We start from the raw sequence: 22,066 nt of genomic DNA, 5'->3' as shown, positions 1-22,066 counted from the left end.
GCCTCCTAGACTCCAACAAACGGGCACAGAACTTTTGGTTCTTGGCAGTAAACAAAAAAATGTCGCTTTGCTCCAATCTTTTAGTGCCGTCAGCATCCTCCTCTCCGCAAACCAACTCTTTCAGTAATCAGGCAGACACTACGTTGAGAGTTTCTCGTCCCCGTGAGTATTGGTCAGCCTACGCTTGTTGGGTTCTTGATGTCATCAGGTCGGACAAGGTCGTAAGGTGCGAAAGATTGAGTAAAGACGGCAGCCTCATCGATTAGACCTCCTCGTATAACCGAAAGCCTAAGGACGTACAAGTCACCAGACTGAAGCGGTGCGATCATGACTGGGGCCAATGACATCCCTAACCTCACACAAAGATTGAGATGCACCTCGTCTTCTTTGCATTGTTGGCAGAACTTGGCGCCGACCTGGCAGGGCTGTGAGCTGCGGCTCCAATATCCATCCCCGATCCGTTGGGGGTGCCTCTGTATTTCTATAATTGTATTGCATCTTGCATTTGCAGTGCAGATGGCACCAGCGCAGACGCATTTTGCCATCCCATCTTTTGGTTCGTCAGCTTGAGAAGAGGGCACAAAGTCCCACCAATCATGCTAGTGTTGAGGGCACCCACCGAGCACGATGGCAAGTCCCATGGTCAGAACATTGAAAAAGTCTTTTGAACTACAGAGAACTAGTATGAGAAGCGCGCAGTGGCGGTGCACCTTCGTCCGTGGACGCTGCAGTGGGCTTCTGGTGATCGGGAGACAGGTCGGCAAGTGTTGCGAGATCGTGGTGAGGAGACGGCATTACAGTCGAAGCCGTCGTCAACGGCCACATAGGAGTGCAGAGGCAGATTCCCGCTTTTGGCTCCCTTTCGAGAAGAGCTGCCCTCGTGGTATGAAACGAGCCGAATGCTTGATGATGCCGTCCCGGTCGACGGTGTGCGACTTGGCTGTCGATCAAAACTTCTCAGCGCCCCGTTTCGGACAGAGGTTTTGCTTGTTTGAATAAAGCATCATGCTACAACCCGTCGGCTCGAGCCATATGTTGGCCCCAGGCGGCGGGACTGCAAATAGCATCGTTCAGTAGGAATACCAGAGGCCGCTTGTTTGCTGGCTGACAGAAGTCCGCTGTGGCTTGAGAGGTCCCGAAAATGAAATCCAGCTGGTAGGTCCGCCACATGTGCTACACAAGCGCATCCCCCCAAGGCGCCGCGCCGGTCCCGAGCCGAGAATGACGAGATGAAGGGAGGTTCTTGGCGTTGATGTTTTCTTCTTCTCTTCCTGAACGAGGGTCAGAGAGAGCGGACAGCACAAAAAGAGGCGTCTCTGAGGGAAACAGTTGTCCGTTGGCGGGTTTCTCCACCACGTGTATGCCGCCCAGTGCAAGGGCCGTTTGTGGCTTGGAAGCTTGGATCGGTGTCGAACGGGGCGGTTGATGGGATGGAATCGTGGAGGACGGACCGGAAAGCCATTGAAGGGCTCGTGCCCCACAAAGCTGGGAGCCCACCATGTACAACGGAGTACGTAGCTCACGAAGGAGGAGCGGACGGGGGGGATGGAGGAGGGTGGGTGGGTGATGTGGTGATGATGGAGGGGGCGTGTGGAAATGATAAGATGGCGATGCAGTAACGGAGAAGATGAAGAAAGAAGAAAGTCGAGCGGGGATGAGAGACACCCCGCCCCTTGTGGACTTCGCACTCATGCAATACCACCCAGCATTTTCCCGAGATGCAATAAAGCATTGGCGGGGGCGGATCCCTCGCCATCATGCTGCCGTAATGCATATTGCATGACACTTGCATATGCATCTCCCATATGCATATGCATATGCGTATGCATATCCATGGGGAGCTGACCGAACGTTCCTTGTCTCGTTCCTCACACCAATCATCTCCTCCACAACCGTACACTTACTTGTCTATTGTTGTGCTTCGACACATAACGTCGTCTCAATCGACTCTCGACTCGATATCAAGCTGCCAAGACAGTGGCTTCCGTCGACCTCGATATGGGCATACGGAATACGGAGACCGAAGGAGCTTTCTGTACGCCGCCTTCAGTCCGTACTCTGCAAGCAAGCCTCATCCTGGCTCTTTTCCAGCTTGCCCATACACCCTTCTTCTCGTCTTGGAGACCCCCTGTCGATATTCTCGCAAGGTTTCTGTCGAAGATGACCTCCAGGCCTTTTTTTGGGACACTCCCGGAAAAGAGAGGTTGAGAAATCTCTTCCGTGAAAAGAATCCAGCCATGCGTGATCGACGCGCCCAAGGCCGGTGGCCAAGCAAGCACCCCCTTCGGCCGTGAGATGCGAAGGTGACCCCAGCGTAACCTCCGGCCCTTTTCGATTCATCTCGATCCAGCAGTACCCTGGACCACCGCTTACGAACCTCGAATATGACCATGCAACAAAGATTGTCATGGTCGAATTCCGCGTCCAAGTTCCAAGAAAGCATACTTACTCCCAGGCCAGCCGAGCAGGCCGCAGCAACCTCCTCACAAAAAATTGGCCCTCAGCAACTGTTGACGGGGGGCGTTCTGCATGACATCAAGCGTCGGAGTACATCTCGGCGAGCCGTGAGAGTGCCATGGGCAGACAGGGGAGATGAGTGTCTTTGCCTGCCTCATGCATCCGGGCTTGCCAGCTTGGCGATTCCACGCTGGATGATCTTGCTGGTGAGTAACGAGAGTCTGGACACACCCGGCCTGAGCAGTATTCTGCCATTGTCGTTGTGCTGATGCCATATTGCGCTATTGTAATCTTCTCCGTGCAGCGTCGTCTTGCCGAAGCGCGCCTGTGGTTGTGGTTGCGGTTGCGCTCTGAGGGGGTGGAACCTTCAGCCACCTTCAGGCCGCTTTGCCATGGACTGCTTTTGGACAAACTATTGCTCATGGTCGCCTGTTTGACCCCAAGTTCTGGCCTGCTCGGGAGCTAGCCTCGACCTGAAACTAACATGTCGTTCTGCTTTTCGACTTTGATCTGTCCACGGCCCCGTCGCTGTTCTCCAGCCGCGTGCCGCCGGGCTGGCTTGAGGGAGCCTCACCACTACCATGGCGTTTATGCCGTATGCTGCAAACCAGACGTGGATCCCGATTAGGCCCGGCAACACCCAGTTCGATGCCATGTCTCAATCATTGCTTTGCTCTGGTGCTGCCATGGAGGACGGCGGCCGCAACGGTCTGGTCTGGGCAACCTCGAGAAAGCTGACGCCAGGGGCAGGGTCAACTTGAGTGGGCTGTCTCCTCTTCTTCCTTCCTCCTTGTGCCTGACCATCATGTCAGTGCCTCAGTTGGCAAGTCTTTTTAACTCCCGCTTCCTTTCCTCTGACAAGGGCTTTCTTCCTTCCATTCCGTGCGCCCCTCTCTTCCACTCTTACGCCCTTTTCAAGAGCTATAGACACTTGGCAGTGTAGTTGACTTTTTCCCAAAGGCAGATATCAGAAAAGATATTCTCCTTCATCTTCACAGGCCTACCCCGCCACTCGTTTTGTAGAAGCCCTCATCGTTCGTTCACACCCTCGTTCCATTGCAATGGATACCCAGATGCTCACTCCCGACACCCCGGAGCGTTCTCCGACTTGCCACAACGGATATCCTTTCGACTCCCCGGAGACGAAGCCTCAAGTATGGGACTTCCCTCATGATGGCTACTACCCCATCACACCTCCCACGGAGGAGTGCGAATCGGATGAGGAGCTTGCCACGGTTGCAAGCTCCATTGACCTAGAGGCGGAACCTCTGGTGGCCGTCATCGGTGTCGGATACGTTGGAGAACACCTTGTGGGCAACTTTGCTCGCAAGTTCAACGTTCTCGGTTTTGATGTCTCTGAGGCGCGTGTCCAGAGTCTTGGCGAGGAATTTGGCCCAGACAGCAAGGCCAAGTTCACTTGCAAGCCTAGCGACATGGCAGCTGCCACGCACTTCCTCATCTCGGTTCCGACACTGTTGCGCCCAGACCAGACCATTGACGCTTCCTTTCTGAAATCTGCTCTCAAGAACGTCGCCACATACGCTCGCCCCGGTTCGGTGGTTGTCGTCGAATCGTCCGTCGCAGTCGGTATGACGAGAGAGCTGCTCGGGCCTCTGGCGAAGGAGCGTCACCTCTTTGCCGGCATGTCACCCGAACGAGTCGACCCTGGCCGAGTTGAGCCGCCTGCATTCGCCATTCCCAAAATCGTTTCCGGCTTGGATGATGTGGTTCCAGGCTCGCTCAATGCCATTGTTCGCCTGTACTCGCAGGTGTTTGACAATGTCGTCCCTGTGTCTCGGCCCGAAGTCGCAGAGATGACCAAGTTGTACGAGAATTGCCAGCGTATGATGTGTATCGCGTTCGCAAACGAGATGGCCGATGCTTGTTTGGGCCACGGCGTTGACCCATACGAGGTGTCCGGTGCCGCGGCGACCAAGCCCTTTGGATATATGCCGTTTATGCCCAGCCTCGGCGTTGGCGGTCACTGTATTCCAGTCAACCCGTATTACCTTCTCTCGAACAGTCAGTTTCCTCTCCTGCAACACGCAACGGAGAAGATGCGAGCTCGCCCCATGGCTATCGCTCAGCGCGCGGTTGACACACTGTGCGCCGAGAAGCTGAGACCTAGCGTCCTTGTCGTGGGCATGGGCTTCAAGAAGGGCCAGTCGCACCTGGCCAACTCTCCCGGTCTCGAACTCGCAAAAAGCCTCGTGCTGACGGAAAAGGTCGATGTTTGCTGGGCCGATCCTCTCGTCAAGCAGGAGGCTGTACCGCAAATCGCGCGCCTGGACGTCGAGGACTGGAACGCGCGGTCGCTGGAGCAGCGTTTCGACATGATCATTGTCGCTTTCCGACAAACAGGACTTGACTTTGACGTCCTGGACCAGCTCGACAAGACTCGTGTTGAGATGTGGTGCAACTAAGACTTTCGGCCAAGGTTTGCGGCTGTCTTGGGCTGACGGTGGCGTATTCTTCAGTCATCACTCTCCCACATCCCTCATGCTTCTCACGATTTTTGCTTTTTCCTCCAATCAGTGGAATTTTCGTTACTCACTTGGGCTTTTCTGGCGCATACATGTAGCGACACTGTTGTTTGCGGTTGGTGTACATTGGAGCAAACGGCAGTTTGAAACGCGCAGATGATATGCAGGACGGATGTAATACCTCGGGTTTCCTTGTGCTTTGTCTTCGTTTCCTTTTCGTTGAATGGTGTCCCGGATATTTTGGTTCCTCTTTCCTGGTAGATAAAACGGTCGCGTTCGACGAGATCGGAATTGAGCGCATTAACGGCCGTCGAAGATAGATGCGAGATACATATTCCAGGAATTCGTTCCTCTTCCTTAATGTCGACTCCTATTTGCAATACCCATAGCAGTCCCTCTTCGCCTGATCGTGATTATCGTTTGCTGTTCATGAATCGCGCCGTAGTCTGTGAGAGCGAGAGAAGTGCCGTCGTTGTCATCGTTGGACGTGTCGCACCACCAGTATTAATCCCTTACAGCAACCGGTCCCCGTAAGATCCGTCGGGAAACACGGCACAGCCTACTCCATCCATCGTCTAAGTGTGTGCTTTACGCAACTCTCAATCGGGATACGAACCCATCGTTGGCGGTGCCGAGCTGCCGAGAAAGTTCCCCATCCGCAATGGTACGGTGAAGTCAGGAAAAGGTTGCCCCGCGATGGCGCGCCCGTCCTGCAAGACTAGCGACCCGGGGCGACTGATATATCTGATATCCCATGCTGTGGTCTAGGTTTCCCATGGGCCATTAGTCTCAGCGATCTGCTCTGCTGGCATTTTCCCGCATCCCACATCCCACATACCCATATCGCGGTGCATTATCTATTGATATGCGCGACGCCGGCAACTAGCCGGGGGTCTCGACGTTCTGGTTGGCAGCCTCGCCCACATCCCAGCCGTCCATTATCTCTGTGATGAGATAAGAGGGTTGCTTTTTGGGTCTCTTTGGGATGATACCGCCATGATAATCTGGGTGCAAGAGACGCAGGACGGGCGTGAAATACGAGAATAATGAGAAAATCGATGAGCAGGAGTTGGGCGAAGATGGTGTGAAGCAGCGGTGAGCCAAAAACGGTGGGATGTCGAGTGGTCATAGAAGAATGAGGTTAGGCGAGGGTTGCTCATGTGCGATTTCGGGAAAGGCGCCGATGCTCCCCCTCCCTTTTAGTACCTGACTTCTCTTCCACAAGAAGAATCCAAGAAAGCACGTTAGTCGAGGTGAGATGGTTAAATGTGCATGAGTCTCGCCAGTTCAAGTAGCTGTTCAGCTTCCGCAATCCGTGTGCCGGTGGGAGTCGGCGCCCGGAAGGCGTCGGCCATGCGGCGTCGCGGACCGCGGGCTCCATCTTCTCGTATTGCTTCTCAAAGATGACAGCCATGCCACGCGAAGATCCAGCCAGCATTTGACAGCTTGTAGAGTCAATGTATTGAATTGACGTGGCTTAGCTTAAGCTCATTGATCACCACATTGACTCCTGGAATGGTCTCATCGCAAGGTAATTGTGAGCTCTTCGATCCACGCTGCCTCGATGCAGCCAATCCTTGAGGTAGTTATGTAGTATCTCTCCAAGATGAGGTCTTAAGAGTAGCTGACTCATGAAAGAATCTGTGCATGTCCTAGTTTGTTTCCACCTTTTTAGTCAATGTTGAAAATTTCACATCATAGGTGCGCAAGGCATCTCCAAGGGAAATGTATGTATTTGACGATGAATCCGGGGGCGATCTAAGCTCCCGAGTACCGAGTCTCGAATTCCCCCGCCTTCCCTTCTGGGAGACCTAAGCTTCCCATATCATCGGCCTCTCACTCTCCCCAGCTCTAATCTACACGTTCCCAGCTGCTCTCAAGCTTAACTTTTCGTCAGCTGTCCCAGTACTCTCCTAGAGACTAGTTAGTTCGTGGGCAGGTTGGTTGAAGTGAAGGAAATGAGCTTACCTTGCGGATGCAGAACCACCACCCATCCCTCTTTCCAACCTTCGTAGGAGTAGAGAGACACTGTGAAGATCTAGAGCGTGAACCAAGATCCTGGCTTTGGGTCTACATGCCCCATTTGTAAAGTTGTTCGTCATAAGTGGGAATGTCGATGTCTCCAGCAAGGCGAAGAATCCGCTGAAGATGTCAAGTCTCAGAGCAATAAGACCAGCCCCCTTCCCCAAGTTACCAGCCTCACGCGTCTCCAGGACCCAGTTTCCTTGCCCTCCAAAGCCAAAGTCATTCCCCCGGGGGTTGACTCCTCGCTGAAGTAAAGCCTCAATCTAGGCACAGTCTTCACGCTCACTTTCCCTCAATGGTGTAAGAAATGAGAGCCACTAGCCATGTCGTGCCTGTCATGCCGAAAAAGAAAACGAGCCGCCTTGTATGTATGTATGTTTGTTCGAATCGATCCAGTGGTGATGTCGATAGGTCGTAATGTGCAAGCTGCCGGTACAGGTAGGGGACCAAGTCGTAAATGAAGTTGGATGTATGACCTCTGTAGCGTTCCGGCACAAGGATAGAGACTTCCTCAATGGGCAATCACAGGGATCGCACCGTTGCCTCCACCAACTCCCGAAAAGCCGCCCTTTCCGTTGGCGCCGTAGTTGTCGTCGTCATCGTCAGACTCATCCTTGCGGCGACGCTTTCTCAAGCCAGGACGCTCGTCAGGTAGGTCCACGTGGCCCAGGAATTCCTCCTCCGACTCGACATCGGACTCAGTCTCGCCTGCAGCAGCCCCGCGGCCGGACTTGACAGTGGCCTTACCCTTGCGGGCAGAGTAGTTCTTCTTGCCGAGGCGACGCTTCTTGCCTTTGGCGTTACGACCAGCACCGGAACCGCGTTTGAATGGAACGGCCTTGAATTCGGAGGCCAGCTGGCGTCTCTTGGCTTCTCGCTCGCCCTTGTCCTCGATCTTGGCGGTACGTGTTTCGGCGCGGCAGCTTGCGCAGTTCTTGAGGTTGATACGTCCGTCCTTGTCCTTGAAGTTGGACTTGTGTAGGCATCTTCTTTCGCGAGAGCAGTAGAGCATGTTCTTGCAGTCGGAGTTTCCGGGATAGCCCTTGCAACGGTATACGTTGCGGTACTTGGACCGGCTTTGCCTGCGCTGGTAGTACTTGAACTTGCAGCGGCGGTGGTCCTTCTTGCTGCCTGTCTGCGCCCGAATCCTTCCTTGGGGGTCCTCGTCGTCGAAGAAGGAGCCGACAGAGGCCGAGCTCCCCGACCCGATCGAGCTGCTGGCCGAGCTGGAGGTTGTCGAGGCCGCCGAGGCCGCCGGGCTGGCGCGGGCGTTGGCCGCACGGGAGGTAGGAGGGCGGGCGGAGGCGGGCGGGCGGGCAGAGGCGGGCGGGCGGGCAGAGACCGGGGCCGGGGCCGGAGGAAGGGCAGGGGCCAGGCCGAACTCGGCGGGGGTGGGAGGACCACGACCGTCCCACCAGCCCTCGGGGCCTTCGGCGAGAAGGCGGGCAACCCGAAGGTGGCCGGCGGCCGCGGCGGTCCGGGGGGTGAGGGGGGGAGTCACACCCTCGTCGCTCGAGACGATGATGGGCTTATCCTTCTTGCCCTTTTCCTGCTGGCAATCGATTATTAGTAAGTAACACTCGCGAGAATCAGGGGGATATGGGGGAGGGGAGACTTACATCCATATTGGTTCTAGGTATCGCGAATGAGGAGATAGTTGGCTGTCGAGATGTGTCCAGACAAGGCTGGAAGAATGGGGTGATGTCTGGGTGGAAAGAAAGAAGAGAAAGTCCAAAAGGTCTCGTCAACTGAAAGGATTTTCTAGACGTGAATTCCTATCGTGGAGGGATCCGCTTGTTAACGGGATTCTAGGGCTTATGTTATGACGGAGCTTGTGAGATTTTCACGATAGCTTGGTCTCGTCCCGTGGCTGTCGAGCTACCTGTGCTATGCCTGAGGACGTGGACACAAGCTCTTGTTACGAAGCGATGATGGGGGATCGTGGAGGGCATGTGCTATGTCTGACCCAGAGACACAATCTGAGCACATTAGCGTTCCTTTGAGGGATGAAGCAAAGAAGAGGAGGAACTAGAAGTTCCGAGGATTAGCTAGATGAGACGTCGTTATAAGGCTTTCGCCATATCCAATTGTCTGACTCGTTTATGATGATGTCTCATCGATAGATCTGATAGCTTAGTGAAGACAGAAAGCTTGCTGGAGCACTGATTAGGGAGAAGCCTCGATGGATGAAAAGCCCTGTACTGTAGAAGGTGCCTCGTCTTCTTCGTTGATGCTAACTACAGACCGCCAAGAAGCCTATGGTTTGGCTCGGGACCAGACATCTTCTGCGATATAAGAGCCAGGTCCGTCGCCATGTGGCATTTATGGGCACTTAAGGTGAAGCTATCGGATACTGGCTTATTCTGTTTTGAGTAAGCCATTTTAATGATTGAAGTGCTTCGAACGATGAGTGAAAGCCATCTGGCAGACGGCATGTGATCTTATAGATGGAGAACCTATCGTTTGGATTACGAGATCAGATATCTCATCTGACATTCGAGCACTGATCTAGGTATATGGAGAAATGCATGAGCACCTAGCCTAAAGAACTTGTATGCTTGCTCAGCATGGTTTCCGAACGGATCCTTTGACACAGAGACTCTAAATGATGTGCTTTGTCAACTTCATCGAATCCATAGAAACGGATAAAGTATGGTGGTTCATGAAGTCGAGGTCTCGTTCGCCATGAGAACTGTAATTGAGATGATATCAGGAATGTGGATTGAAGTCTAACCTGAGCTCTGAGACACTTACTTAATCTAATGGTAACGTAGATTGACGAATAATTCGACCTGGACGACGACGACGACGATGATGACGGCATGTTCATCAAGTCGAGGCCTTGAGAGCTACCGGGTAAAAGTCAAAGGATGCAAGAGCAGATGATGAGATCAAGATTAAGAACAATGTATTAAAAGCAACTTGCGTAACCAAAGGGTATTCGGCAACGGGTCCCTGCTCTAAGATGTACATTCTGACTTGAGAGATATCGCGCTCAGAAAAAAAAAAACAAGAACCAACGGACACAGATTCGTACAAGACTTGAGGTAGACTGTCGCTGACACAGTCCAACGCAAGAGTCGAAATAATCCCGGCGGATGAAGAGGAAAGACCGGAACGCCAGTAGTGAAGAGACGCTCATATGCAAAGCCGATGCGTTCATAGAAAGGGTAAAGTACGGAGGAAAGGTAATTAGTCGCCGAGGGGCATGCCGTCAAGCTCATCGAGAAGACGGCGCCAATTGTCGGCCAGCATTTCGGAGTACTTGACGCGCTCCTGAGCCCAGTCTTGGTTCCAACGCGAGACGTGGAACTGGGTGGTCTGGAAGTAGATGAGCTCGTCACGGATGCACTCCTTGACAAAGATGGATCGGTTGTGTTGGTTGACGATGGACTCCTTGTCCTGTAACTATCATCAGTACTGCAGCAAGCGAGCGGGATACGTCCAACTTACCTTGAGAATAGACTCAACCACCTTCTCAATCTCACCAGGCTTGACCATGCCATCGGGTTTGCTGCGGAGACTGGCCAACTTGGTCTCATTTGTCTGGATCCTTCGCTCAAGGTAGGGAATATTGTCCTTGTCCAGACGTTCCCTGCGATCGAACAAGTCACGGATGCTCACGAGAGCATCTCGTTGGCGCTTGAGATCCTCCAACACGCCCTCTTCCCAGGCCTTGCTCTCATCTTCCAAAAGCGTCTGGCACGTTCTCAAGTGTCTGCTCATGGACGTCAGACCATCATTGAGCAGAGGCACATCGTTGGTGTCGCTGGCGTATGTGTCGGCACTCGTTTCGGTGAGTGAGGTCAGAGACATGGCAATACGAGCATGGTCCGCCGCAACTCCCTCGCTGCGCTTCACCAAACGATCCATGACGTTGCAGATGTTAATGTACAGCTCGGCTGACCGTCTGATACCGGAGCGCGTCTTATCAAACATGGCCTCGAGGGTGGGCGGCAGCGAGTCTTCCAGGTTAGGCGGCAAGGCACGTCCGGAGAATTCATCTTGAACGGAGATGGTGGCCTGCTTGCGCCATACAGCCAGTTCCTGATACTAACAATTAGCGAAATGCAGTGGACTGAGAAGACTAGAAGTGGCCTACAGTCGGGACAGTAAGGAACATGATGATGAGCTGTTCCTGGCTCAGAATGGGATGCCGGACAAGTGCATTGAGGAATCTCCCAAGGCCTCTGCGGCGCTTCTCGATAAATGCGCCGTCATTAGAGAAGTGGTTACCGTTGACTAACGCGTGGATGTCAGTAGGGGCCATGTGAACATTGTGAACAAGAAGCAGTATGAGACCTACCAGCAACACGCTTAGGCGGCAGCAGAGGGAGAGCTCTGAACGGATACCGCTTGTGTAGGCAGTCCAGAAGCCAGACGAAGTCGCTGTACCGCCTGATGACCTTGCTACCCCGTCGGACGCTCGCAACCTCGTAGTTGTGATGTTGGAACATGAAGAGTCCTTCCTTCTCCGGCATCAACGTGATGACGACGTTCTCCTCGACAGAACTTCCCGAACGACCGCTCACGGCAGGCCGCAGAGAGGGCACGGTCGCAGGGTTAAGATTCGCGTCGCGTCCACCGCTTGCACCGCCAAAAGGACTTGTGACCTGGTTGTTTTGGGGTGGTTCGCTGAAGCCGCCTCCCGTGGTGTTGCCATCAAAGTAGCCGCCCCATCCACCACCCGGCGATGTGCCGGTGTTTACATCCTGCCTCCCAGAACTCCTCTCTGAGCCGATGGCCGCAGATGTGTAGGAAGAGATGGTTCGACCGGCGATGGCGGTGCTGGGAGACGTGCTATAGTGGCCATTGCCGTTGCCATTGCCATTTGCTGCAGGGCGCTGGGGGCTGGCGCCGTTGGTTCTACTGGGGGACTCGGCGATGGCGTGGGCGTGGCCCTTGTGTACATCGGGAGAGTTCCATGGGTCCTCTGGCTCTGGGAAGTCCATCGGAGGTCGGCGCAGAGTGGTGGGCTGCGGCGGCGGCGGTGAGGGCGGCGATGGGGTATCTTGGACGGGGGTTGCAGGGGCTTGAGGAGGTTTGGCAGCCAGCTCGGAGACGGGAGGCATCACGGGAGCAGCAGTCAAGCCGGCGAGCTTGGGGAGTGGGAGATCTGGATTAGTGTATTGGCAATTAGCAGAGAACCCCACACAGATTGCGCGCACTGATAAGTGGTAGCAAGGTACGAAGGAGGGATAGTTGCGAGGGTCGGGTAGCTCAGCTCGGCGAACAGGGTGCCGAGGTCATGACATAACAAGGTGGGCAAGACAAAAGTGGGTGTTTGCTGGTGCTGGGAAATGGTGGTGATGATGGCGATGGTGACGGAGGGAAAAGAGGTGGAAGAAAATGGACTCACTTCTGCGTCGCTCGTCGACGGTGTCGAGGCTGATGTGGTCGCCCTCCTGTGACAGGGCAATAAGAGCCAGCAGGACGTTGAACTCGCCGCGTCCGACAGCAATGTCGCCACCTGCAGCTGGCACAACCATGGACATGATCTGCGCCTGCTGGTCGGCTCCCAGGCGCGCAGCAGCGAATAGCTTGGCTATGCCACCTGCGTTGACGCGCCCTCCGCTGCCATCTTCGCGCACGACTGTGTCAAAGGTCTCAATGTAGGGCTCGGGGACGTCGGAGGCGGACAAGAGGTTGCGGACGACATCGGCGCGCGACTGCTTCTTCCTCGGAGTGGGCATGTCCCAGGGTGAGCTCTCGGCTCCGGCGAGATCGTCGTCGGTGAAGAGCGAATTGGAGCCGGACTTTGACATGGAGCCTTCGTCGAACAGCGACCGCGAGGGCGCAGCAGAGGTGTTTGAGGGCGAATCCGCCGGTGGTGATGATCCGAAGAGGGACATTGTAGGCGATTATGTATGTACTGGACGGCCAATTGCGATTAGGAGGGGTGGGAGAGAAGGGCGGTAACGAATTCCAAGGTTATCGAGGTAGTACTGGCGTTTGGCTGGTGGTATCTGTACTCTAGAGGCCGATTGACGTCCCTTGGATGGATTGGAAGAGCTACTGGTCGGAGGAGTGCGCTATCCAACGCAGGACGCAGAGCAGAGAGGCCTCGTAATTGATGCGTAACGGGGGACTTTGTAGAATACGGGCGGTTGCAGTGTGACGAGATAAGGTACGAGAGCAGAGAGGTCGACGGGCGAGTCGTGGTGACCAAAGGTCCGGACGGAGTAAGCTTGCCGCGTAGGTACTGGCGCCAACGTCAAGGTATCGCAGTAACAGCGAGCCGAGAGAGCTCGAGGTCGGTTCCAGCAGAGGTGTGGGAGAGCTGAGCTGCGTCCAGTCGAGTCGAGTATCCGTACCTTGCAAACATCAACAGCGCAAGGAGCCTAAGAAGAAGACGATGATGAAAGGAAGACCAGGGGGTCCAGTGGGTGGATGATGCGACAGGCCGCGACAATGACAAGGTATGGAACCTAGGTGAGGTACCTAAGTATATATGTACACGCAGCACCGAGATGGTTGACGATGATGCGTACGTACACGTACACAACAAACTGTACAGAAACAGAGAGCGATCTCACGATTGGAAGCTGGAAAAGAAAAAAGATTAATCAAGACAAAAAGCTTGAACCTTTTTTTTTTTGGACTCCCAAAGTCACAACCCAACCTGGAGGCAGAGCTGGGGCCAAGGATTGGAAGCTTGAGACAAGTCGAGACGGGCGTGGGCTGCGAGGGAAGGGACCTGGTCAGGTACTCCCTTCCTCTGGAACTTGGACGAGGATACGCTGTTTCTGGCGACACTGACAGTGCTGAGTGAGGTGAGCCCAAATTCCAATTGTCCGTCTGTGCCTCACTCAGTGCCTGAACCAGGAACGGGGCTGGGACAACTACGGAGTAGGTAGTGGACTGAACCAGGAGACCACGCTGTTGCGGAGCAAACAGTCCCTGTCGCAGGTCGACGTGCTCCGTACCTTAAGGTACCTTCTCCGTAGAGGGGCACTGGGCTGCTGCCAGGGAAGCTTCAGGTGCCTAACGCAAGTCATGTCTCTCAAGTGGGCCTTAGGTAAGCACGCAAGGTGCTTCGTACCTGATATCCACCAGCCACACCTTGATGAGCTTCAGCCACTCTTATCGAGTGTGGCTTGGTCGGCTCTTCTTCGCGTGAACCTGCCGAACCGCGACCGGGCCACCTGCAGCAGCTTCCCGGGAGAGTGAGGCTCCATTGGAAATTTTGGAGGACCGGACCTGGAATCTCGGCCGTGTCGCTGTTCATCGTCACCCAACGCCCACGACCGCCACCACATCCACCCTCACAATGCCGCCACGGATAGTATCGCCGCTGCATGCTGCGACATGCTGTAGCCGCGCCCTCCGCCCCTCCACGAACCCAACGAGCCTCGTCTCCCTCTTCGCTGGCCTGTCTATCAGCACCCGCAATGCCTCCATCCTCGCCAGCCTGAGCGACAACAAGGGAGCTTACAACAAGCGCATCAGACTCGGTCGTGGTCCTTCTGCCGGCAAGGGCAAGACGTCTGGAAGAGGTCACAAGGGTCAGGGACAGCATGGCCACGTCAAGCCGTGGTTCCAAGGTGGTCAGACACCGTTGATCGTGCAAAGGGGAACGAAGGGTTTCGACAACAAGTAGGTGCATTTATGAACATCATTCGCCAATGGCTTGTCCAGAGCCTTGTCTGCACAATCGATCTTCAGTCACTGACTTTCAAACGCAGGCGCGCTCCCGTCATGTCCAAATTGAACCTCGACAAGCTCCAACAATGGATCGACGCCGGCCGCCTGGATCCTACGAAGCAAATCACCGTCAAGGAAATCATCGAGTCGGGCCTCATCGGCAGCGTCAAGGACGGCATCAAGCTCCTCGGCCGCGGCAAGACCGACCTCCGCCAGCCCATCGACATCATGGTCTCGCGCGCCTCCGCCTCCGCCATTGACGCCGTCGAGGGCAACGGCGGCAAGATCCTCACCAGGTTCTATACCAAGCAGTCCATCAAGCGCCTCCTCCGAGGCGAGTCCCAGAACACGGATAAGCCCCTGCCCGTCGGCAAGGAGTACGTCGAGAGCATCCTCTCCGAGGCTCGCAAGAAGACGTTCCTCTACAGATTGCCCGACCCCACGAGCCGTGAGGATATTGAGTACTACCGCGACCCCGCCCACCGCGGTTACTTGAGCCACTTGCTCAAGGAGGGCGAGTCGCCGTCTTTGTACTTCAAGGTGCCGCTTGCGAGAAAGCGCATCGAGCACGCCGACAAGGAGTCGCGCAAGGAGACTAAGAAGGTTACCCGCGACAACACCCTTTGGTAGACACGGGAGAGCGGTGGTTGGTGTGGAGGAAGAGCCCAAAAAACAGGATGAGAAAATGTACCATTACTTCCCGGCGATTTGTATGTACAGACATTGTATCAATACTACTACTACCCCCCAAGCTCAAACAGCTGGGCCTTATTTCCGCACTCTCTATTCTCCGTCCGATGTTGAGCGGAAACGAACGGCCTAGGCTCTGATTTGTGAAGATAGGCTTACTAGAGGCACAGGGCCAAGAAAGGGAAGCAGAGTTCGGCCCAACTCTTGCATTGCTGACATGCTGAGGATATCTTGCCTACGCTGCGGATAGATCCTGCTCGTCTAGCCGCTCATCGGGGAATGAGTTGGCTCCGAGATGGCATGGTAGAGCGTATCCGTATTAACGGGTTTTGGTGGCCGGCCGCCCTCCTCGGATGCCCAAGTCCTTCGTGGGGAGCATGAAGAACTGGCGTTTGGTGTTGTTGAACCATCCCTGTTCGCCAGAGTCAATTCGACAACCTCTTGGACTGGATGACGTCTGGTCCGACCATTCACATGCGTGTTTCGTTTCTTTCAAGCGTACAAGTAGCTGAGCGTGGAACGGGACAAGGTGAGTAATAGAGGCAGCTTGAGCTCTTTTCATTCACATTCGTGCTTTCTGCTAGCTAGCTAGTAACTGATCAGCACCACCTTTTAATCACCTTACTATGGACTCTCTCAGCTTCCTTCAAATAGTCGGGCTCATCGCCCTCGTCAGCGCGGCATACAACCTCGCATGGCCCTTCTTCCCCTTCCTCCGCAAATCCAAACTCGACCGCTACCTCGTCCCCGTCCACGGCAAACCAGCCTGGGCCCTTGTCACCGGCGCAAGCGACGGCATAGGCAAAGGTCTTGCCAACGAGCTGGCCCGGCGGGGCTTCAACGTCGTCCTCCACGGCCGCAACGACGTCAAGCTGGAAGAGGTGCGGCACAACCTCGCGCTCGCGAATCCGGACAGGGAGTTTCGCATCATGGTTGGCGATGCCGGGGTTCTCGGAGCCGGGCAGCAGCCGTGGGATGTTATGCTTGCGCCGCTGGAGAATTTGAACCTGCGCGTGCTTGTCAACAATGTCGGCGGCGGACCGGCGGAGCCGATCATGAGGAGGCTAGATGAGTCGTCGATGGAGGAGATTGCGGCCAACGTGCACATGAATGCTCTGTTTCCAACGCTGCTCAACGCTATACTGATTCCGCGGTTCACTGCGTCGTCGGAACCCGCGCTGATTATCAATGTCGGGTCACTATCGGATAACGGATTACCGCTGCTGTCTTTTTATAGCGGGAGCAAGGCGTATCTCGGCGCCATGTCGACGTCCATGGCAAGGGAGCTGTCGATGGACGGATTCGATGTCGAGGTCATGGGCGTGCGGATTGGGGCGGTGGCGACGAAGCCGGAGCTGATGACGCCGCGGGTATTCTGGCCTTCGGTTGAAGTTATTGCGAATGCCATCTTGGACCGGGTCGGGTGCGGGAGGGCGGTGCTGATTCCGTACTGGGGCCACGCGGTACAGATGGCGTTTTTGGACCTGGTGCCTGCGACCTTGCAGGATCCGTTGTATAAGAGGATTATGGTGAAGATGAGGTCTACGGAGAAGAAGATGTTCAGCAAGGCGAAGTGAGGGCCCTCAATGACCAGGAACGAACCTCAGATGGAGAATGAGATTGGTGTCAGGTAGTCATTGATGAAGTACGGGTCCTTGGGATGGCATTTCCCAGCAGTGTACTGTCAACTTTCTCCAGGGAGTCTCCAGTATCAGACTGGTAAGGAAAGGGGTATTCATCGGTTCATCTTTCTCATGCGAGAGGTGAGATGTTGAGACATTATGAAGTTCCATATGCTAATTTGGGGAAGGGTGTTCTGAATCAGAGAAAGGAATCGTTGTCAAATCTGTTGATCGAGATACAAATAAGGCTCAACAGTCCATATAGGCTTAGAGTTTACTATTTCATACGTCAGTCAGAGCATGGGAGATTTGTGTTGTCTCAGCCATTTCAGCATTTGATAACTCGATAAGGGCGTGAAGAATGTAGGAGGATGATATAAGGTAATTATATGGCAAAAATGAGACAGGGCATACCACCGGTAGGTAGTTCTTCACCTCGTGTCAATACTCAGTGGCATCAAAATAAGCAATCGGCAAAGCCGTGGAGTGAGATGGATGCCGTGCACCAGTCATGTACAACAGGTGAGTAACCCACAGGACGATTAGAGTTGAAGTCATGGTTATCTGGTGATCCACACCGATAGATGGCCTTCATCAATCTCATCAATGATCAACGGGGCTAGCCAAGCTGTATCTGTATTATTTCCGGCTTGCGCTTACTGTGTAGGTTTTTAAATACAACCTCATGAGTAAGGTATTGCGGCTGGTGCCACTCGTGGGCAGTCGATGACGACAAGAGGCGTTAGAAGTACAGACTGGCTGCCATTGGGTGCGAAATGCCACCATCGGAACAGGATCGGGTTGGGGGCTTGTCCTTGGGGACCACACGCTTGTCCGTTCGTGACAGGATGGAAGTTGGAAGTTGGTATGTGCGATTTGTCTGCTTGGCGATTGGGCAGACGGGAGGTGGGAAGTGTGGCGCAGGCGACAGGAGCTGACAAGCTCCAGGGCAGCAGCTGCCAGATTGCCAGATTACAGGAAATGGCATCCAATGCAAGCCAATGCAACATGTCAAGGAAAGGTCTGAGTCTCTGGGCCAAACGCTGCTGACAGGATGCAGGATCATTACCTAAGCCCTTGGGACACCGGAATTGCAAGTTCATAAGGTATTCGTATTTTTGCACTTTGTTAACGTGGACAGGACGTGCAGATAGATGCTGATCATGGAAGGAAACAGAGAGTGATTAGTGGATGAAAACGGAAAGAGTCCAGATTGCACGATGGAATAACGCTGGTACGTACCCCAGAGTACCGATAGATATCCAGACGAAAAGGAGGGGGTCCACTTTCTCCTTTCCGCGGTTCTTGGCGGGACGATCTATCCAATGACGCGAGGTTCCCTGAGCTGCTCGCATCCACCTTGAGCCCCCCTCTACCCCACTCTGCCCTCCCTTTCCGTGCTCTGGTTGGCTGTGTCGAGTTGCAGTCGTTGCAGTTCTCATCCAGATTCAGTCCAGTCCGGTCTGGTCTCTGGCATCCCCGTCAACTTTCAAGTCCTAGACCACGGGCAGCCCAGCATACTGCGTAAGGTGAGCAGCCATGCAGTGAACTGTGAAGAAAGATGGCATTGTTGTGATTAGGGGACCGCGACTCTGATTGAGGCTATGAGGAACCCGCTAAGGTGCATGACAGGAGACGGCGTCCCTATCTCGCTACTGGATTGCGTGGTCGTGGTGGCAGGTGCCGTGAGCATGGTGCCTGCCGTCACATTGAGGTGTAAAATGGAAGATGGAACTTGGAACTTGGAAGGCGCCTACGGTGTCCCCTTCCGTCCCCCGGCTCCCCTATCGCCATGAAAAAATGCCAACCTCCTTAGGTAGGTATCCCGTCCGTAACTCTCCCACCTCTCCTCATCCGTAGCCATCCACGGGTGACATCTGTCAGCTTTTCCCCCCCTTCCCACCACCCCGAAAAAAAAAAGTTGGTTCCTTAAGGTACTTGTTCCCGACGGATTCCAACTCCCTTTCTTCTCCCACTCACGAACCCACCCCCTTCATCCCGCCGAACGACCTTTCCCTTTCTCCAACTTAACACCCTCCCTCCCCTCCGACCTGACGAGCGAAGACGACGGCGACAACCCACGATAGCGTCCGCAAGCGCCCGCCCGCGCCTCTTTTTTTTTTTTTTTTTTTTTTTTCGCAAACGCCACTGACCTATGTCGCCTGCCGAGACGAGACCCTTTGCTCGACGCAATTGATCACATCCCAAACCGGCTCAACCCGTCAGGCCCTTTGTGTGTGTGTGTGACCCTGGGGAGAGAAGAACCAACCTTCTTCTGCTTCTTTTGAACCTTTGGGCTCAATCTCACAAGCACAATCGACCACATACCACGAGGGTAGTAGTCTCACCGTCAACTCCGCCCATCGACTGCAACAGCAAGGCCTAGCAAAGCAACCGCGCTCTCCGCTTCCGCTTCCGCTACCGCATCCACATCACACCCTCTCCATCAGCGAGTGCCGTGTCTTTCCTCCGCCTTCGACGCGAAGCCTGAAAACTGTTCAGTCTCAGCTTCTCACCCCCCGTCTTCGGTCAGCACTCCACTACCACCACAAACCCGACGCCTTGCTCGAGGGAAATCTCGTCCCTGCCGCTCGTTCACGTACCGCACCCCTTGGCAATTCGCATCGCCCACGCAAACCACGTGTCAATCAGCCTTTTTCGTTTTTCGCCTGCGTATGCTGCTTCGATAGCACACGGCTTTGCATTTGTTCGTGGTTCGCGTGTTCATCCAAGGAAGAAAAAAAGGGAATCAGGTCCATTAATCGACGCATCGCACCGCAATCGCCTTCCACACACCCCTTATCCAACCAGCCCTACTAATCTTTGACGACACATCCTTCAACGCCACCCTTGGAGCCATCCCATCTCTCATCCGACATCTCTCTACCACAACACCGCCAAACACAACCTCCCTCCTTCACACAACTGCCGGCCACGGTGCGCCGCAGCCGTAGCCATGGATCTTTTTAGACGAGCCGCAAAGGCGACCTCGACGTCGCCGCAACTGCCCACCGCCGACGAGAAGCCTGCCACAAAGGCCGCTCGCCAGAACAGATTGACCTCGCGACTTGCCTTCTTCAGAAGACCGCTGCGACTTCGCGGTAACTCGAGCATCTCGGTGCCCCTCGGCGTCGTCATCCTCTTCCCCTTGATCGTCGTTATCCTCATCCTCGTGCTCTTCGTTAGACACCCGAGCTCGCCTGGAAGGATATTGATGCCCGCAGGCGCCCCCCCTGCTATCAGGTATGCACCTGATCTCATTCTCAATTGATCAAGCCTAACGATATTGTGCACAGAAAAATCAGCGAAGAGCACGACAAGGTCTTCGTCACTGGATGCCTCGAACCCGATACGAGCAGACCCAAGGCTAACGGTGCATTCGTCGTTCTGGCCCGCAACCAGGAGTTGGAAGGCGTCATTCAATCCATCAAGTCCATTGAGCGTCACTTCAACCGCTGGTACCACTACCCCTACGTCTTCCTGAACGATGGCGACTTCAATGAGACCTTCAAGGAGGTTGTCACCAACTACACCTCCGCTCCCGTTGAGTTTGGCAAGGTCGGTCCTGAGATGTGGGGTTACCCTGACTGGATCGACCACAAGGTCGCCAAGGAAGGCATCGCGAAGCAGGGTGACGCCGCTGTCATGTACGGTGGCTTGGAGAGCTACCACGCCATGTGCCGATTCTACTCTGGGTACGGTTCAGAGACACAACCGTTCTCTTATCTCTATGCTAACGCCGGCACAGTTTCTTCTACAAGCACGAGCTCCTCGCCAAGTACAACTGGTACTGGCGTCTCGAGCCCGAGATCAAGTACTTCTGCGACATTACCTAGTATGTTTGGTTACTTTAATCGATCAACAACTCAGTCGCTAACCATCACACAGTGATCCTTTCTGGGCCATGATCGATGCCAACAAGACCTACGGCTTCACCATCGCTGTCAAGGAACTCCGCGAGACTGTCCCCAACATCTTCAGATACGCTTCCGCCTACAAGCGCCTGAAAGGCCTCAAGTCCAAGGGCTTGTGGGAGATGTTCGTCGATCCCGTCGAGAAGAAGGAAGAGCCGGTCACCGACCAGTCTCCCCTGCCCGAAGAAGTTCTCCGTGCCGACCCCAACCGCAACAACCTGCCCGATATCGATCCCGAGGCTATGGAAGGCGAGTCGTACAACATGTGTCATTTCTGGTCCAATTTCGAAATTGCTAGCCTTGACTGGTTCCGCGGCAAGGAGTACGAAGAGTTCTTCGAGATGATGGACCGCAGTGGAGGCTTCTGGATGGAACGCGTAAGTCCGCAGGATGCAGAACTATGAGAAACTAAGCTAACACTGGACAGTGGGGTGATGCCCCCATCCACTCCTTGGCAGCCGGCGCCCTCCTCTCCCCTCGCGACATCCACTACTTCCGTGACTTTGGATACCGACACACCACTATCCAGCACTGCCCCGCCAATGCGCCGGCCCGACAGCTGCCTAGACAGCCCTACCTCGAGACGACAACTCTTGACGAAAAGAAGCGCATCGAGGAAGACAAGTACTGGGAAAACTGGGACGCTGAGAAGGAGAACGGTGTCGGATGCAGATGCCGATGCGACACAGACATTGTAGACGTCGAGGGCAAGGAGGGATCGTGCCTTGCTGAATGGGTCGATGTTGCCGGTGGATGGGCCAGCCCGTAAATGCAACGACAATGCATCGCATACGTATACGATGTCACGAGCCATAGCCAGCATACGAGCGCTGGCACCAGTCACGGAGGAAACGACATAAAAAGGAATTGTATATTGATGAAGCGGAGACGTCAGACTCTTTGTCTTCACAGAAGGGTGTCTCATTAATGTTGGCACGCATGGGTGTAATGGCATTGCCATTACAGGTCTTGCTCGAGTTCTTTGGGAGTTAAGGGTTTCAAAGCTTTCGGCCACTGTCCATAATCGTTTTCTCTTTTTTTTTTCCTTTTCATCAAACACCACAAGGAATCGCGACGCATGAAATAGAGAGGTGGAAAGCTACAGAAACGGTTGGCTCAGGTTATTCCCAGAGCTGCGCAAGTCTTTTTTCAAGTTGTCGAAAGTAGAGGAGAGCAGGAGAAGTGGCAAGCTCGATAGTGAGCGAGAAGGGGAGACATAGTGCAGGAAGAA

The 22,066-nt window shown here is 54.5% G+C and overlaps 13 protein-coding genes across 13 annotated transcripts; 5 read left to right on the top strand and 8 right to left on the bottom strand.

Annotated features, from left to right (window-relative positions):
* Window positions 1–1,282: 1,282 nt before the first annotated feature.
* CLUP02_02428 (uncharacterized protein) lies at window positions 1,283–1,462 on the bottom strand (the record flags this gene model as incomplete). Its single annotated transcript, XM_049281460.1, has 1 exon — window positions 1,283–1,462. One exon carries the CDS (start codon window positions 1,460–1,462, stop codon window positions 1,283–1,285), a length of 180 nt encoding a protein of 59 aa, XP_049138603.1.
* Window positions 1,463–2,384: 922 nt separating this feature from the next.
* Window positions 2,385–2,726, top strand: CLUP02_02427 (uncharacterized protein; the record flags this gene model as incomplete). The annotated part of the gene is made up of 1 exon (XM_049281459.1): window positions 2,385–2,726. One exon carries the CDS (start codon window positions 2,385–2,387, stop codon window positions 2,724–2,726), a length of 342 nt encoding a protein of 113 aa, XP_049138602.1.
* CLUP02_02426 (uncharacterized protein) lies at window positions 2,612–3,112 on the bottom strand (the record flags this gene model as incomplete). Its single annotated transcript, XM_049281458.1, has 2 exons — window positions 2,612–2,782; window positions 2,942–3,112. 2 exons carry the CDS (start codon window positions 3,110–3,112, stop codon window positions 2,612–2,614), a joined length of 342 nt encoding a protein of 113 aa, XP_049138601.1.
* A 406-nt stretch (window positions 3,113–3,518) lies between these two features.
* CLUP02_02425 (nucleotide sugar dehydrogenase) lies at window positions 3,519–4,880 on the top strand (the record flags this gene model as incomplete). The annotated part of the gene is made up of 1 exon (XM_049281457.1): window positions 3,519–4,880. The coding sequence occupies one exon, from the start codon at window positions 3,519–3,521 to the stop codon at window positions 4,878–4,880; it is 1,362 nt and encodes a 453-aa protein (XP_049138600.1).
* Window positions 4,881–5,007: 127 nt separating this feature from the next.
* Window positions 5,008–5,794, bottom strand: CLUP02_02424 (uncharacterized protein; the record flags this gene model as incomplete). The annotated part of the gene is made up of 4 exons (XM_049281456.1): window positions 5,008–5,043; window positions 5,078–5,343; window positions 5,557–5,704; window positions 5,768–5,794. The coding sequence occupies 4 exons, from the start codon at window positions 5,792–5,794 to the stop codon at window positions 5,008–5,010; spliced, it is 477 nt and encodes a 158-aa protein (XP_049138599.1).
* Window positions 5,795–5,822: 28 nt separating this feature from the next.
* CLUP02_02423 (uncharacterized protein) lies at window positions 5,823–6,378 on the bottom strand (the record flags this gene model as incomplete). Its single annotated transcript, XM_049281455.1, has 2 exons — window positions 5,823–5,884; window positions 6,147–6,378. The coding sequence occupies 2 exons, from the start codon at window positions 6,376–6,378 to the stop codon at window positions 5,823–5,825; spliced, it is 294 nt and encodes a 97-aa protein (XP_049138598.1).
* Window positions 6,379–6,640: 262 nt separating this feature from the next.
* On the top strand, window positions 6,641–7,219 carry CLUP02_02422 (uncharacterized protein; the record flags this gene model as incomplete). The annotated part of the gene is made up of 2 exons (XM_049281454.1): window positions 6,641–6,667; window positions 6,983–7,219. Coding segments are annotated over 2 exons (264 nt in total), but the record flags the coding sequence as incomplete, so codon positions are not given.
* Window positions 7,220–7,476: 257 nt separating this feature from the next.
* Window positions 7,477–8,590, bottom strand: CLUP02_02421 (uncharacterized protein; the record flags this gene model as incomplete). Its single annotated transcript, XM_049281453.1, has 2 exons — window positions 7,477–8,517; window positions 8,585–8,590. 2 exons carry the CDS (start codon window positions 8,588–8,590, stop codon window positions 7,477–7,479), a joined length of 1,047 nt encoding a protein of 348 aa, XP_049138596.1.
* A 1,567-nt stretch (window positions 8,591–10,157) lies between these two features.
* Window positions 10,158–12,817, bottom strand: CLUP02_02420 (sorting nexin mvp-1; the record flags this gene model as incomplete). Its single annotated transcript, XM_049281452.1, has 6 exons — window positions 10,158–10,367; window positions 10,419–11,012; window positions 11,068–11,207; window positions 11,272–12,064; window positions 12,121–12,258; window positions 12,344–12,817. 6 exons carry the CDS (start codon window positions 12,815–12,817, stop codon window positions 10,158–10,160), a joined length of 2,349 nt encoding a protein of 782 aa, XP_049138595.1.
* A 38-nt stretch (window positions 12,818–12,855) lies between these two features.
* On the bottom strand, window positions 12,856–14,193 carry CLUP02_02419 (uncharacterized protein; the record flags this gene model as incomplete). The annotated part of the gene is made up of 7 exons (XM_049281451.1): window positions 12,856–12,958; window positions 13,014–13,250; window positions 13,425–13,474; window positions 13,588–13,763; window positions 13,828–13,865; window positions 13,921–13,949; window positions 14,008–14,193. 7 exons carry the CDS (start codon window positions 14,191–14,193, stop codon window positions 12,856–12,858), a joined length of 819 nt encoding a protein of 272 aa, XP_049138594.1.
* A 42-nt stretch (window positions 14,194–14,235) lies between these two features.
* On the top strand, window positions 14,236–16,876 carry CLUP02_02418 (ribosomal protein L15; the record flags this gene model as incomplete). The annotated part of the gene is made up of 3 exons (XM_049281450.1): window positions 14,236–14,561; window positions 14,651–15,235; window positions 15,940–16,876. 3 exons carry the CDS (start codon window positions 14,236–14,238, stop codon window positions 16,874–16,876), a joined length of 1,848 nt encoding a protein of 615 aa, XP_049138593.1.
* A 486-nt stretch (window positions 16,877–17,362) lies between these two features.
* Window positions 17,363–18,489, bottom strand: CLUP02_02417 (uncharacterized protein; the record flags this gene model as incomplete). The annotated part of the gene is made up of 4 exons (XM_049281449.1): window positions 17,363–17,510; window positions 17,678–18,078; window positions 18,164–18,358; window positions 18,424–18,489. The coding sequence occupies 4 exons, from the start codon at window positions 18,487–18,489 to the stop codon at window positions 17,363–17,365; spliced, it is 810 nt and encodes a 269-aa protein (XP_049138592.1).
* A 57-nt stretch (window positions 18,490–18,546) lies between these two features.
* Window positions 18,547–21,828, top strand: CLUP02_02416 (glycolipid 2-alpha-mannosyltransferase; the record flags this gene model as incomplete). Its single annotated transcript, XM_049281448.1, has 10 exons — window positions 18,547–18,691; window positions 19,092–19,154; window positions 19,233–19,628; window positions 19,733–19,858; window positions 19,897–20,164; window positions 20,227–20,616; window positions 20,670–20,756; window positions 20,810–21,212; window positions 21,263–21,577; window positions 21,652–21,828. 10 exons carry the CDS (start codon window positions 18,547–18,549, stop codon window positions 21,826–21,828), a joined length of 2,370 nt encoding a protein of 789 aa, XP_049138591.1.
* Between the last annotated feature and the right edge of the window lie 238 nt (window positions 21,829–22,066).

Source organism: Colletotrichum lupini, chromosome 2 (assembly GCF_023278565.1).
Source record: "Colletotrichum lupini chromosome 2, complete sequence".
NCBI lineage: Eukaryota > Fungi > Ascomycota > Sordariomycetes > Glomerellales > Glomerellaceae > Colletotrichum > Colletotrichum lupini.
This window is presented reverse-complemented; position numbering and strand designations above follow the sequence as displayed.